Here is a 17,081-nt window from a genome sequence, read left to right on the forward strand (position 1 = left end):
AGTGCTATTTTGTCACGAAATCTTCAAAACACCCTACATAACATATTCTCAACGTAGGTGCGTGAAGTACTACAGAAAATGAAAGATTTCCTTCAATGATTATGGTTATTATTGTGTTTGATTAGTACATTACAATAAGTTGTCACACTGGCTCTACATCCTCTGGTGTGGTGCGTGGAGCAATGCCAACGAATTTTATCACCTGATGTCAGATGTTTGCTGAACTTAAACCCTTCGTATATCAACTGTGGCTTCCCTCTCGAAGACAAAACTATGATGAGACCTGAAGGAAAATATGTGTTTTATGAACGCAGAATTACAAATCAAAGATAACATGAAATAGATTTCCAAAAAAAACACGTCTTAAGTTAAGCTAAAAATTCAAAGGAATGCATGTCAGATGTACCTACCCTTACTTGGGAGTTTTTCGACATTTAGAAGAGTGAGAAACTATATACAATAATTTATTATTTCTTCAGTATGGTTACAATAAATCAACAGACGTTAAATGATGATTCTTTATCATATTATCATATTATTCATTTTATCAAAACGCTACTATATTTACATATTTATATTAGTCTGGCCATAAATAGTGTTACATTAAAAAATAAACTATTTCAAATATCATTTATTATTTTTACAGTGAGTTAGTTTAATACATAAATATAAAACAATTTAAAGTATAAAAATCTTATTCGAAGTGGTCTCCATTGGCTGCAATACAGTCCTTTAAACGTTGAGGCCAGTTATCAATAGAAGCACGCACTCTTTCCATGGGAAAAATTTTCACTGCCAATCGTAATCGTATCGGATTGTTTTAGGGACTCCAAATTATCATGGCGTTTAGAGCAAGCCGTACTCTCTAAAACTGACCATAAATCTTAATCCAGCGGATTAAGATCGGGACTAGACGACGGCCAGTCTTCAGCTCTGATAAAGTCCGAAACGTCCGTTTCCAACCAAGACTGCGTAGACCGAGCTTTATGACCTGGCGCCGGGTCTTGCTGGACGGAACATTCTTGATTATTGAACATGGTGTTATTAAGGGGCTTCACTACCTTCTCAAGAATGGTATCTTGATACACTTGTGCTGATGTTTTGATACCTTTTTCACAAAAGTATGGCTCAGTCACTCCTTCATAGCTAATACCCCACCAAACCACCATTGAAGGCAGATAGTGCCCACGTTGCACTCTGTCGACTAATTGGGAAGCTTCCTTAGAGCTTTGAGCATAAATACGGTCATTTTGTTTGTTAAAATGTTGCTCAATTGTAAAAAATTTCCCATCCGTAAACAAAATTTTTCTATGACCTCCCTTTGCGTACCGCTTCAGTAGTTGTTTCGATTTTACCACCCTATTCTCTTTTAAATTATCAGTTAAGAAATGACCAGTACGTTTCATAGAGGTGCAGCCTCTATGAAACGTACTGGTTCTAAATCATCTTTTAAAATACGCGACATGGTTCTAGGTGCTATCTTCATCTCCCGAGATAAAATATTTTGCTTTCGGACAGGATTTCTTCGAATTCTTTCCCTTATTGCTTTTACCACCTTTTTCGTACGAACACTACGTGGACGGCCAGATCTTTTTCTGTCACAAACAGAGGAGGTCTCATTGCAACTATTAATAGCCCGGTACACAAACATTAGCGTATGGAGAGTTTTAATAATTGCATTTGGCTCCAATCCTACTTTGTGTAATGCAATCACAGCGATTTGGTTCTCTTTATCACCCCACTCCATTTTAATATCGCAAAATACTGTACAATGTATTGGTGCCAAAATGAGAAAACTCAATGAGCAATCATATAAAAATGACAGATTCCAAATTTAAATGTAATATTTTGTTTATATTTAATTGTAACAGTATTTATGGCCAGACTAAGTATACATAATATTTAAATGAGGTAAGTTGCTACGAAGATGTTCTTCGCTATTAGTGTTCTTTTGTCACGAAATCTTCAAAACACCTTATATAACATATTCTCAACGTAGGTGCGTGAAGTACTACAGAAAATGAAAGATTTCCTTCAATGATTATGGTTATTATTGTGTTTGATTAATACATCACAATAAGTTGTGACACTGGCTTTACATCCTCTACTGTGGTGCGAGGAGCAGTGCCAACGAATCTTATCACCTGATGTCAGATTTTTCCCGAATTTAAACCCTTCGTATATCAACTGTGGCTTCCCTCTCGAAGATAAAACGATGATGAAACCTGAAGGAAAATATATGTGTTGTATGAACGCAGAATTACATTTCAAAGATAACATAAATTAGATTTACAACAACAACAAAAACACGTCTTTGGTTAAGCTAAAAATTCGAAGAAGTGAGTGCATGTCGTATGTACTTCTGTTTGGAAGTATTTTTTACATTTAGAAGAGTGAGAAACTTTATACAATCATTTATTACTTATTCAGTATGGCTACAATAAATCAATAGACGTTAAAAGATGATTCTTTATCATATTCTACCGTACCTTATCGAGATGCTACTATATATACATTTTAAATGAGATAAGTTGCTACAATGATGTTCTTCGCTATTAGCGTTTTTTATTCACGAAATTTTCAAAATACCCCATATGACATATTCTCAACGTGAGTACGTGAAGTACTACAGAAAATGAAAGACTTCCTTCAATGACTATGGTTATTATTGTGTTTGATTAGTTCATTACAATAAGTGGTGACGCTGGCTTTACATCCTCTGCTGCGATGCGAGGTGCATTGCCAACGAATCTTATCACCTGATATCAGATGTCTGCTGAACTTAAACCCTTCGTATATCAACTGTGGCTTCCCTCTCGAAGACAAAACTATGATGAGACCTGAAGGAAAATATATGTGTTGTATGAACGCAGAATTACATTTCAAAGATAACATGAAATAGATTTAAAAAAAAAAACGTCTTAAGTTAAGCTAAAAATTCAAAGGAGTGCATGTCAGATGCACCTACCCTTACTTGGGAGTTTTTCGACATTTAGAAGAGTGAGAGAATCTTTATACAATAATTGATTATTTCTCTTGATTGATGCATTAATGCAAAGGAATCAAAATAGCGGACTATGGAGAAAACTGTTACTAAGCTACATATAGTATGGTTACAATAAATCAACAGATTAAAAGATGATTCTTTATCATATTCTACAGTAGCTTATCGAGATACTACTACATTTAGATACTTAAATTTAAATATGATATTTTGATGAATTTAAAGATGATCTTGGCTAGTAGCGTTCTTTTGTTACGAAATCTTCAAAACGCCACGTAAAACATATTCTGAACGTATGTGAAATACAAAAAAATGAAAGATTTCCCTCAATGATTATGGTTATTATTGTGTTTGATTAGTTCATTACAATAAGTTGTGACACTGGCTTTACATCCTCTGCTGTGATGCGAGGAGCATTGCCAACGAATCTTATCGCCTGATGTCAGATGTTTCCCGAACTTAAACCCTTCGTATATTAAATGCGACCTCCCTCTCGAAGACGAAACTATGATGAGACCTGAAGGAAAATATATGTGTTGTATGAACGCAGAATTACATTTCAAAGATAACATAAATTAGATTTACAACAACAACAAAAACACGTCTTTGGTTTACTTTAAAAATTCCAAGAAGTGTATGTTGGATGTATTCCTATTTGGGAGTATTTTGACATTTAGAAGTGTGCGAAACTTTTTACAATAATTTATTATTTCTTCAGTATGGTTACAATAAATCAACAGACGTTAAATGAGGATTCTTTATCATATCGAAATGCTACTATGTGTACATTCATCCGTGGTTATCGCACCATCTCTTTCGAGGCGGCGTGGGTGCTGGCTGGGACGTCACCTTGGGTCCTGGAGGCGGAGGCGCTCGCCGCTGACTATCAGTGGCGGGCTAACCGGGGCGAGCCCGGGGCGTGGCGCGCCCCAGCCCCAGTGTGGTCAGAGCGCGGAGGGCCCAATCTCAGCGGTGTTGGAATCATGGTCCAGGCGGCTGGCCGATCCTTCGGCTGGTCGTAGGACCATCGAGGCGATTCGCCCAGTCCTTGTGGACTGGGTGAATCGTGACAGAGGACGCCTCACTTTCCGGCTCACGCAGGTGCTCACTGGGCATGGTTGCTTCGGTGAGTTCCTGCACCGGAGCCGAGCCGACTTGTCGTTGCCGAGTGTTGTGTCATCGATACTCGGCGACGACGTGTCGTGGAGGGCGATGCTCGACTTCTGCGAGTCCACCATCTAGCGGAAGGAGGCGGCGGGGCGCGTGAGAGACGCACAAGCCCGCCGCCGTCGAGCGGGGGCCAGTTAGGCGGACCTCGCCCAAGCCCTGGCCCTCTAAGTCTTTCGGGTCCCCCTCACATGTTGGTTTGGGGACCGGCGAAGGGGGCCTAAGAAGACGACGTGCAAGCTGCTCTGTACGCGTTTTACGTAAGAGCATCCGGGTGATGGAAGACCGGCTATCCTCGACCCACGCTGGTTTTGACCTAGCGGGGTATTCCGTAGGATAACCCATTCTAACCGGCGCCATCTAGGCGGGCTGGTGGTCGTGGCGCTGACGACCGCCAGTCCGGCGTCCCGAGGAGGAGGGTGATGGGAGAGATGTGCTCTGCACTAAACGCTTCACTCTCCCCCCTTTGCCTTTTCATGAGTTCTGTCTCATGCGAGGTTTGGATGCTGGTTGTTCAGCGACAGGAGGTTTTAGTCGGTTCGACTCCGATATACCCCGCCCGCCATCCCCAGTGAAGGGTGGGAGTCCGGCGATTTCCTCCTGACCAAAAGAATATATATATACATATTTTTAAATGAGGTAAGTTGCTACGAAGATGTTCTTCGCTATATAACATTTTCTCAACGTAGGTGCGTGAAGTACTACAGAAAATGAAAGATTTCCTTCAATGATTATGGTTATTATTGTGTTTGATTAGTACATTACAATAAGTTGTCACACTGGCTCTACAACCTCTGCTGTGATGCGTGGAGCAGTGCCAACGAATTTTATCACCTGATGTCAGCTGTTTGCTGAACTTAAACCCTTCGTATATCAACTGTGGCTTCCCTCTTGATGACGAAACCATGATGAGATCTGAAGGAAAATATATGTGTTGTATGAACGCATTGATGCATTAATGCGAAGGAGTCAAAATAGCGGACTATGGAGAAAACTAAGCTATATATAGTATGGTTACAATAAATCAACACACAAGATGATTCTTTACGAGGGCGGGATGATAAGTAACTAGCCTCTATTATTTAAAAAGTTAAAATTAAAAAAATATATATGTCATTTTTAAATTCGTATCTCTGGCCACCTGTGTTCTAAGTTTGAATTTGGAGGCGTGCAATTTTATTGATTTTTTGTAATTTGAAAATTTATTTCGTCAAGTGTTTTCAAAATGGATAAAATTGAAGAAAGAGTGGTGATAAAGTTTCTTCATATGAAGGGAATGAAGGGGAAAGATATCTATGACGAGTTAAATAATGTTTTGGGTGAATGTGCTCCTTCTTATGCCACAGTAAAAAGCTGGGTGAATGAGTTTAAACGCGGTCGTACATGTGTCCAAGATAAAGCCCGCCCTGGACGTCCAAAAAGCGTCACGACTCCGGAAATGGTCGTGAAAGAACATGATATAGTTTTAACAGATCGACGATTGAAGTTATCTGAAACAGCTAACACTATAGGTATCTCAAAAGAACAGGTACATCATATCCTAAGTGAGGAATTAATTTTGAACATTGCTACAAATGATGAAGTCATAGCCGCTGTAGAGGAATATTTTGCAGGCGTCGAAAGAAATCATTTTATGGAAGGCATTACTGCTTTAGAACGAAGATGAAATAAGTGCGTAGAGGTTCACGAAGACTATATCGAAAAATGAAATTAATTTTATCACGAAAAGTTAAGTGTTAGGCTAGTTACTTATCATCCCGCCCTTGTATCATATTCTAGAGGAGCTTATCGAGATGCTAATACATATAGATACTTAAATTTAAATGCTATGAGTTGCTACGAAGATGATCTTCGCTAGTAGCGTTCTTTTGTCACGAAATCTTCAAAACGCCATGTAAGACATATTCTGAACGTACGTGAAATACAAAAAAATGAAAGATTTCCTTCAATGATTATGGTTATTATTGTGTTTGATTAGTTCATTACAATAAGTTGTGACACTGGCTTTACAACGCCTGCTGTGGTGCGAGGAGCATTGCCAACGTATCTTGTATCCGTTTTGCGAGTGCTTGTTGAATTTCCATTTGCCAAAAACCAGTAACTGATTGCCTCTCGCAGATGTCGTCATCACGAATTCTGTAATTAAAACCGTATATTAATAATGAAATTGTTAGAAATATATCCAAGTATAGTTTTATTTCGTTATTCAATTAAGAAGGTTGTATTTGTTTACGTATAATGTAATTATAAATTTATATATAAATAGAAATTTTTATTATTATTATTATAAAATCTATTTTTACTGAATATTAGTTTGCTTGAAACAGCCAATGAAACAACAACGTAGAGAAAAATATTTCACAAAATCACTTTAGAATCAGGTATATTTATGCTCACGAGGAGATAAATTTTAAAGTGATGAAGTTCGAAATTTTTGCAAAAGAGTTCAACATGATAAAAAAAAAATTAGAATGAAAGATTTGGGAATATTCAGACCTAATGTAAGATAGAGGAAGCATGCAGTTGTAGATGTTCATCATTTTAATATATAATTTTATTTAATTATAAATTATACAATTTTTAATTATAAAGCATAAACGTTGTACCTAATAGACAAGTATAGCAGTTTTTTTTAATTGTAACCCTTAATAGTCTAAATTATGAAGACAAATAAAATTCAATAATAAATCTTATAAATAACTTAAATGCTATAGACAATTAATATACCTGTAGGATTGGTAACAACGGAACGTATGAAAAGAGTGTGGAACGGAGCGTTAAGATGTGAGTGAGAGAAAACGGAAAGAAAGGAAGAAGAGAATGACAGACAGAATGATAGAGAAAAGGAAGATGGCGAAGACGGTTAAAAAATAAGCAAGGCGTAACAAAAGTGTTAATTAATTTTTAAATTATAACAGAAGACTTTGGAACAGTGGAAGTTTTATTTTATGCGCTGCGATCCCTACTCTACATACATTTACGTATCCAATTGCGCTGCAGTGTACTTTCAGCATAATGCCCTGATTCATCTGTGCGAAGCATGGGCTGGTTGCGAATCTTCTAAAAGATGAACTGATGATGCTTATCATATTCGATCTTCTAGTAATAGAAATACCAATACCCATAAATTTGGTTTTGTGTATTACGCGCAATGTAAACTAATGTAAAACGATTCAACGAATGGGGTCAACGATCTCGAGGGAGATGCGGGGGGCGTTTATTAGCGGACTTTAGGTTACATTACGTGTTCTCTGTTAACCTATTAAAAAAACAAGTGCTTAACTTAATTTTCAATGCTCGAATCAATATTCGACAATTACTTATGAAAGGGGATGGCCCATTTTAGGCCCAAAGCGGACAATAGATTATAGAAAAAATACTTAGTGCATTAATTTTGTCATAAATAAATATGCATTTACTTTCTTGCAAATAAGCGCCACTATAGTTTACAATAAGTAGTTTAAAAAAAGTAACTCTATTGAAAAAACAAGGATTTTTATTTTTGCGGGAAAAATATTGCCAGCTTCAAATCCTTTTACGTATGAAGTAAATATTTTGAGTATATAAATAAAACATATAAATAAATCATTTTAAGTATTATCATTAATCAAACGATTTTAATGGATTTTATGCACATAAAATAACATCGAAGACATACCCATTGGACTTTAACTTGTAACTATACTTGAGACCTTAGAACTTATATCTCAAGGTGGGTGGCGCATTTACGTTGTAGATGTATGTGGGCTCGAGTAACCACTTAGCAACACCAGGGTGGCTGTGAGCTCGCCCACCCATCTAAGCAATAAAAAAAACTTTACTAGTATTGTTATTTAAATATGTACAACTAAAACAAAAACAAAAAATAATGTGTACTCGTAAAAAAAGATTAAGATATAAATCAATTATCGGTTATTTAAAAAAATTATCGATATATGAATTTCATGTAATTATTTTTCTTTATACTGACAACACTGAATTTAATCTGACTGACTGACCTTCGCTTGCTGCTTGTGGTGTTGTACTTGCGTACAAAATGGATGTGTTTTGATTTTTCTTCGATTTATTTTACTTTTATCAAAAACGTTTCATACTACGACTAAAAAACATTGTGTGAATTGTGGTTTTACCCTGACCGAGATTTAAAACCGTGTATATGCTCTCCTTTGCTATTTTTAGATGATACTAATTGTGTATGAAGATGAAGAAAATATAGATATTTAAAGAATTAAGTGTGTTTTTATACCCTATTGGATAAAAATACATTAGGAACATCTTAAACATTAAGAAAAGAAACGTTCTTGAAGTATCTCACAATCCGACACTTATTTATATAGAAAATTAACCTCAAAACGAGTTTTTATTTTTATTATATTTTTTATAATAGTGGCGTCAATTTCAATATATTTTTTAGATATCCAATACATTTAAGAATTTGAATCAGTACATTTTTATAGTAATATTTGATGTCCATCTTGGGCCTAGCACACTATGGATAGTGGGCAATCCCCTTTATCGGCATTGTTTTTAAATAGCATTCAGAAATCCAAATTTTTTTTTGTCAAGAAACAATATAATATTATAATTTTATCAAGATCTTTTCAGTGATTATGTTTCAGTTCTGTAGAACTGAATTCTTGTTCTGTAGAACTTGATCCTTACTTGGGCGAAATGAATGCAGCAGGTACAAATTGTTAGTGATTAGTAATTTTGCTTTCGACCATACTTCATATAAATAGGACCACCACCCTGAGTGTTCATGGGGAAATTTTCAAACATTGAATTTCAAGTTTCTGTAATGACTTTTTGTAATGTTCAAGTATTTATGAGGAATGATAGGATACATGGAAATAGAAGAGTTATGTGTGAATTAATTATTATAGTGGTTGGATACACGGAATAACGCAACACGATATACAAACACGTAAATATGTATATCGTAAAACCATATATAGATAGTATGCAGGAATAACCAAAAAAGTATCTTACGACCGCCCTCATTTTAGCTTGCCGGCATCTATGAGGTCAAAGTCCTCGTCGGTGATGTGCTCATAATGGATTGATTGAAAGCTCCAATGCTGCCACCAGCATTCATATTTGTCAACACCAGAAAGGAAGTTTTTTTAATTAAAATAAAACATACGTATATAATTAATATTCATAATTATAATTCGATTATAAAATTAAACAGTATAAATAGATAAAAGCTAAAATGATCTTGTTATTGCGTTACAGTATTGCATTATTATTTTAATGATTGTGAGTGTTTTTGAAGGAAATTATTTGATCGTCCACGCTGTATATCGATGCTCTGCACCCCCTGCTGTTGTACAGGGTGCATATCCAGCGGGTTTTCATACCGCGCGTCTGCTGTTTGGTGTATTTGTAACCGTCTAGTATAATATTCTCTGAACCTCGCTTGTTTTTCACGTATAAGGGAGCTAAAAAATTTTATAGTCATTTTAGGTCTCACACGTTGGTATACGTCGTAGAAATTAGTTCTGCACTGGGGCAACATTCAGCCCGACCTCTCGGAGTCTCTCTTTTTTTTTTACCTATGTTGATAACCTTGAGAGGCTATTTCAGCTTCTCTTTGACGTGTAGGTGAGCTCACGGGGCTCAAGCCGGGAGTGTTGCTAGCACTGGCCCTAGCAAGAGCAGTGCTTCGCAAAATCTACCACCGGATCGAAAATGCGACCCACTGAGAAGATCCGGCGAAAAACTCAGTGAGCTGTGTCTATGGGTTAATTATATGGGTTAATTAAGAGGACGGTGACCGGAGGAGCCTCTCCGATTAGATGCGTAGAAATATATCGTTCTTGGATAGCACGTGGCTTTGAAATTAATTCCTCTCAACTGTACTCCCGGAGAGCTACGACATTTTCTTCTTCAAACGAATTTGCAATAGCTTGGCTGTTTCCGTGGACTGATGCCCACTAGCCGGACCATGAGGTCATCTATTCGAATTCCTTGGAAACAAAATGATCGAAATCGAAAATATGTACGTACCTTCTTTAATTCCAAAAATATGTGTCCATATTTTAACAATCGATATTTCGCTGATATTTTACCATATACACTTCATTGCTTCTATTACAAATCAATTGCAAAATTACATATTACCAAAATATTAGAATAAAATAAAATTTCGGATGCGTTAACAACAATAACAACAGCTTATATTAATATTTTTTATTGATAAAACACAAGTGACAAAAATATTTTCTAGTTTTATTTGAAAATATATCAATTATCGTAGCAATAACAATAAAAAGACGTAAGTAGATTGAGATAAAAAACATAAACAAAATTATATATCTAAATTTGCATTTAATGACTAGAAAACTACAGTTTCGTATTTACGACTTGGTGATAATTAGTACCTATAAAAGCCCATGGTCCATTAATATGATGGCTTTGTTAAGCCCATGAACAGGTATAATTAAACACTAGTAGTTTACTAATTAAAATTTTCAAGGCATAGCGTCATTTTAACTAAAATCAACTAATTTACCTAAAAGGCTTACAATGTTCAATTTTCCATTAATCACTGTCAGTTTACAATATCTATCGTTGCCATGTAAACTTTATAATAATTCAATACGTTTGAAATTTAAATTAGAATCTTCCGTGTATTTTGTAAAATTTTCAAGGCATAGCGTCATCTTAACTAAAATTGACTTATTTACCTAAAACGCTTACAATGTTCAATTTTCCATTAATAACTTTCACCTATCGTTGCCATGTAAATTTTACAATATTCCAATACGTTTGATATTTAAATTAGAATCTTCCACGTATTTTTATTCATTTTCCACTTTTGTTATTATATCTTATTTTACTGTTCATTGAATGAATTGTTTTTTTTTAGTCGTGACTATGCTCATTTTTCGTATAGACTACAAAATTGTCTATCGTACACAAAGCTGCTTTGCAGGCTTTACTGTCATGCAGAGTGCATATCCAACGGATCTTTGGACCGTGCGTCTTTTTCTTGGTAAATTTATGTCCTTTGTAAATCAAATTCTGAAATCCGCGCTTCGACGTTGTGAAGACAAGACCTAAAAGTAAAATAGACACGAATTTATTTGGTAATTAGTTAATCCGGCAGACTTCGTAGTGTCTCAATCGATAAATAAAAGACCTAAACTTTTGTATAAAATAAACTTAAAACAAACAAAAGAAATCGGTCCGAAGGAGGGACACATCAAAAACAAAATTATTATTTTTATTTAATTCCGAGAATTTTCATATTTATCTACCTTTTAAACCTTCTCTGGACTTCCACAAATAATTCAAGACCGAAATTAGCCAAATCGGTACAGCCGTTCTCGACTTTTAGCGAGACTAACGAACAGCAATTCATTTTTATATAATATATAGATTATACATAACGAATTCAGTATATTCAATGATGATGACCACTGCCCACAGTATCCTATCACTAAAATTTTCCATATTCCCGCAAGAATAACAAACCTCCTTAAATATTCCTCTTTAATAAAGATTTGTAGTGATTTTTTTTATATTTTTTTTATTGTCTTTATAGGCAGACAATCTCGAAAGACTTCTCATCACCGGCAAAGTGGAAGGAAAGAGGCCTAGGGGGCGTAGTCCCATTCGCTGGTCCGATCAGATTAAGACGACTTTGGAATCCAGCATCAATGTCGCTATCCACTGCGCGGAGGACAGAAGTGAATGGAGAAACATAGTCCTAAAAAAAGTGCTCAGTAAAGGTCACGACCCTCAGAACTGAGGAATACGACGCACGGAGGAGGAGGATAGGCAGACGAGCATACGGCCCACCTGATGGTAAGTGGTTAACGTCGCCTGTGGACTTCAGCAATGCCAGGGGCAGAGCCAAGCCGCTGTCTAACGCTAAGTACTCTCCACAAGCCTCGTTAGAAGAAGGATATGTCATAGCGCTCGGGAAACCTCGTGGAGGGAAGCTCATTCCAAAGCCGGATGGTATAACTAAATATGGGCATTAATTTACGGCATCGACATTTTTTACGACACGTGCACTGATCTCAAAAACAAATTAGTATCCAAGTTTCTTTGTTTATAATTGATGAGAGAATGTTAAGTAGTTAACTATTGTTTTCATGTTCTTTTCAACTTTTTATTTTTCTTATGTTGTTAACATTTAAATTTAACCTATTTTTCCGATGCTTGTAAAATTGCTGTAACATGTGTGTTATAAGAGATTGCTGTACATGCCTGTAACTGGCTTACATACCAGTACTTTATTTTATACCTGTTAATTTTAAGCTTGAATGTTTTGTGTGTATTGATGTTGGTGTGTCTAAATAAATAAATGGTGTCTTCGCCTATAAATGCCTGAAAAATATCAAATTTTATATAATAGTCATATAACGGCTTTCGTATTATTTGAACCGAAACGTGACCACCCACGGCAGAAATAGGTCATTCGGTATCATGTCGTGCGAGAAGTAAATAAATTTACAAGTCAATTTCATGACATCTTGTATCTATTATTAATTGGATCTATTAATCTGGCAAAAAATTGGAAATTAAGAATCACAGAATCACATAGTTACTTATTGTATTGTATACATATGTATGTAATATGTATTTAAATCCATAGTGAGAAATTAAATACAGTCATGTTTTTAGCTATCATGTATTATTAATTACTCAGCACACTTGTAGATCTTAAAGTACAAAAGATTCGTTTCTTATCAACACCTATTAGCCAAAAGGGTCAATATTAAGATTCAAAGCGTGTAATGTTTCATACACTGGCTAACGACTTTTATAGTTGTATGAAATAAACCCCGTAGTATATTTTATTTTTTTGTTGCTTAGTTGGTAGTACCAGCTCACGAATTATCTGGTGTTAAGTGGTTATTGGAGCTTATAGACATCAACAAACACACCTCGAGACCAGAGTTCTAAGGCTCATAGTATAACGGCTGCCGCATCCTTCAAACCGAAACCCATTACTGCTTTACGGCAGAATAGGCAGAGTAGTAGTAACGGTAGTAGTAAAGGACCTCATAGGCACTGCAAAGAAGTCAACTTTGCCTCTAAAATACCTCATGCGCAACACGTCCTTACGGATCCATCAAATTCAATAACCTTTGCATTAGACGCCTTCGGCTCTCTAGCAGCAGGCTTAGGGACTTCGGTAACCGTACTCGTAGAATTCGACAAAGATTTCGACGGGCTAGGTTAGCCCATGCATCAGCCCGTAGAGTTTCTCGCCGGATCTTCTCAGCGGATCGCGATTCTGATCCGGTAGTAGATTCATTCGCGAAGTAGCTGCTCTTGAGTTGTTAGGTCTCCTTCGGAGGCGCTCGGACAGCTGTTAGCAAATCCCACCCCTCCTGGCTCAGCCTTTGCTCGACCACCTGTCCTGGTGAAACTGGAAAGGCCTTCGGGCCACCAGTAAACTTTCAATCATTAAAAAAAACCTTATACGCACATGGCTGAAAGTAAAAGATAGGAACAGTCGACATTTATTGAGTACATTACGGCCCGCAAGATTATATTACCTGAAATATGCCCTGAGAATATATCGATTCCATGTTTCCTAATAACAACATTAACTATCTACTAATCTCGATCTTATATCACGGACAGGATTATTGTTATTTAAAAGATATATAGATATAAAGATATAGATATAGATATAAAGATATATATTATTTAAAAGATATAAGATAATGATAAATAGTTTCTAATGCATTTAATATAATTTACAAAATTATAGAACATCAACGAAATAGTAAAATTAAAGAGATCCAAGAGGTCTTTATGATTTTCTGTCATGTGCATCTGTTAGCCAGTCTTTACTTGCAGTTCTTTTTTTTTCGACATCCCAACGATTCCTGCCTTATCTTTTCCCTCTAGTACCAATAGAATAAGTCCATGATATGACTATTTGTGTATCATCTTCAATACGTTTAGGCATTCCACTTTAAGCGTTGGGCATGATATACTGCATATAGAAACTTCATCCTGTCACTTGTTTCCTTACTTTTTTATCTTTAAGCTTCATGTTAAGAGATTTCTTTCCATTGAATATTGTCATATTTGGATTTTTCTTTTAATTATAATCTTATACAAAAGTTTAGCCACCATCATTGATTTAATGCTCGTTGCCTATTGCGTGTCGCTTGGGGAAAAAGACGTGAATCTCATATACATGTTAGGCGATTGCAAAGTTTTGGTCTTCTTACCATGCGCGGAAATGTTTTAAAATCTTAATACTGCGCTGGGTCGACAGATTGCCCTTTGTATTTCTTGCTTCTTTGTCCGTATCTATAACCTCAACCTTCCAAGGACAAGAGACCGAAAAATAGTGTCATTTCTTTTATGTGTAGTAATGTGGACTTTTAATATTGAGCCTACAAATTGGCAAGAAGACTAGGCCTTTGGTTCTCAGCGTATTGTATTTTTCTTTTATGTCTCTTGTTACAGTGTGAATGCATTAAAAAATCTTTATTATCGTGTGCTATTTTCGTTATTATTTCCTATAATGTTAATGGTTGTGTTCTACATAATTTAAATTAATTAACTCTTCATCAATAGTATAAATAAATGCACGACACCCTCTATGTCTCTCTGTACAGCGCCAGCGAGTTTTCAAACCAAACTGTCGGTGTACTGTAAATTTGAATCCCTTATGGACAATCATCGGATGGCCTCGTATTGTTCTTGTAAACTCCCAATCTAAAAAATAAACAAAGTCAAGGAAACTTAAAACAACAAGCGTCATTATAGTGAAATTTGTATACCTGAAAAAGTCATCAGAGACATTAAGTTGATGTCAAATTGATTACCTGAATTTAAATAAAAAGTATTTAAAAAAAACCATTAAGAATTTTAATATGATATTTATTTGCTAATTAACCACTACTTTTTAATGGTGGTAGGTCCTGTTGTGAGTCCGCATGGGTAGGTACCACCACCCAGCCCCCACTCACCACTATTTTTGCCGTGAAGCAGTAATGCGTTTGAACGGTGGGGCAGCCGTTGTAGCTATACTGAGATCTTAGAACTTATATCTCAAGGTGGGTGGCGGCATTTACGTTGTAGATGTCTATGGGCTACAATAACCACTTAACACCAGGGGGGCTGTGAGCTCGTCCAAAATACTAAGCAAAAAAAAAAATTGATCCAGCGAAACACCAAACCAAACTCTAATTAATAAAAAAACACAATTTATATTACCCCTAAGAACTAAAAGTAGAAGAAATAAAGAAGACACGTAATTATGATAAGTCAACAAACAGTAAAAAAAATATTATAAAAAATATTTTACGGTTTTTATCTAACGTTTTTTGTTTTGACTTTATTATTTCCGACGTTTTTGGTGTTACTGACAGCCAAGGTGTAATCGTCGACATTTGAAATAAAGATCATGTTAACTGTCGTGCAATTTTTTTAATAATTATTTCTTCTGGAATATCACTTATCTATCTTCAATCTTCAAGAAATATTTTAACACTTATAAACAATAAAAACAAATTCTCCAAGAATATCTTCAATTATTTAGTTACGGTCCTGGTTATCTCGTTTATCATCGATAAACACTTATCGCTAGGTGACACTTCAGCTCGTCTACCATGTTAAATTTAGAACTAAAGAAGGACTTTTGCAACAGTAAAATGAATAGTCAGACAGCTAGATATACTTATTTTATTATTAATTTACGGTACCATACACTAACAGTATACAGCTTTAAAAGTACTTCAAAGACACAGTGTCTATACTATAGTGTCACGTCCTTCGGATCCATCAGATCCAATAACTCTTGCATTAGATACCTTCAGCTCTAACACTAAGAGCAGGCTTAGGGACCCCGGTAACCGTACTCGTCGAACTCGACAAAGAGGTCGACGTGCAACCTAACCCATGCATCAGCCCGCTGAGTTTCTCGCCGGATCTTCTCAGTGGGTCGCGATTCCGATCCAGTAGTAGAATCATTCGCGAAGCAATTGCTCTTGAGTTGTTAGGTCTCCTTCGGAGGCGCTCGGGCAGTTGTTAGCAAATCCCACCCCTCCTGGCTGAGCCTTTGCTCGCCCACCTGTCCTGGTGAAGCTGGAAAGGCCTCCGGGCCACCAGTAATTTTTCAATCATAAAAAAAACTATAGTGTCAGTAGGTATATGGCCTCATAGCCAATTAATAATAGACATCTGTTAGTACAAATCATTTATTTACAAAAATATGAAGACTTACGAGAAAGACTCGTCTATTTGGGACGCTTAATTCTTATATTATGTTTTTAAATATCGAGTTTATTTTTTGTTCAATTAAATAATATCTCAGTCATTCTCGAATTTCACTGATTGGCTATTAGTTTTTAAACAAAAACCGTTAATGTGTATGAAAATTTTTAGATATAAGAATTTCAGATCCCACAGTGAATAAGACGGCTCGACAACCGCGATTGTGATGAGAGGAACAAATCCACCTAGTTTTCAACCCCTTCTTCGACTGTACTATGTATTTGTAACCAGAGTAGATAAGGTTTCGTGTACCGCGGCTGGTTTCAAGGAAGATGGGTTCTGAAAGAAAACGCAGTATTTATTTCAATGAACATCAACAAATTTGCTCTCAAATTTAGGGTAAATCGTAAACTTTACCTGGATATTCTGAAACTGACTTGTAATTCGGATTACACATAAAAATATCTTTTGACTACAATATAAGCCTGGCTCTTTTTATTTGACACCGTATAGAAGATGATGCCGTTTGGATTGTCAATAATCCTGGTCACGGATCGTCCGAAACTTTTGGGTCCACCAAGGAAGTACTTAAACTTAGAAGTACGTGGATACCGTGCGTATGTTCCATTGTGAATGATCTGAGGGATTTGTGGAGATAATGATGTCATCTCTATTTTACCATCGCACAATTCACCCCTGTGCAGAGTTTACT

The 17,081-nt window shown here is 36.0% G+C and overlaps 1 protein-coding gene across 7 annotated transcripts in view; it reads right to left on the minus strand.

Annotated features, from left to right (window-relative positions):
• LOC114239888 (uncharacterized) overlaps nt 1-17,081 on the minus strand; it is a 471,744-nt gene that overhangs the window by 174,467 nt on the left and 280,196 nt on the right. The window contains exons 5-6 of one of the 7 annotated variants that reach the window (XM_089728036.1): nt 3,372-3,521; nt 2,649-2,840 (exon numbers count right to left, since the gene is read on the minus strand). The exons of 5 other annotated variants lie outside the window; for them this stretch is intronic. In XM_089728036.1, coding sequence (XP_089584162.1) covers nt 2,650-2,840; nt 3,372-3,521 — 341 coding nt within the window. In that variant the 3' untranslated portion in view covers nt 2,649. Of the gene's footprint in view, nt 1-2,648; nt 2,841-3,371; nt 3,522-4,889; nt 5,087-6,157; nt 6,308-17,081 lie in introns of those variants that run through there. One more of the 7 variants, XM_089728037.1, reaches the window with a different exon arrangement.

This window comes from Bombyx mandarina, chromosome 06 (genome assembly GCF_030267445.1).
Source record: "Bombyx mandarina strain Sakado chromosome 06, ASM3026744v2".
Taxonomy (NCBI): domain Eukaryota; kingdom Metazoa; phylum Arthropoda; class Insecta; order Lepidoptera; family Bombycidae; genus Bombyx; species Bombyx mandarina.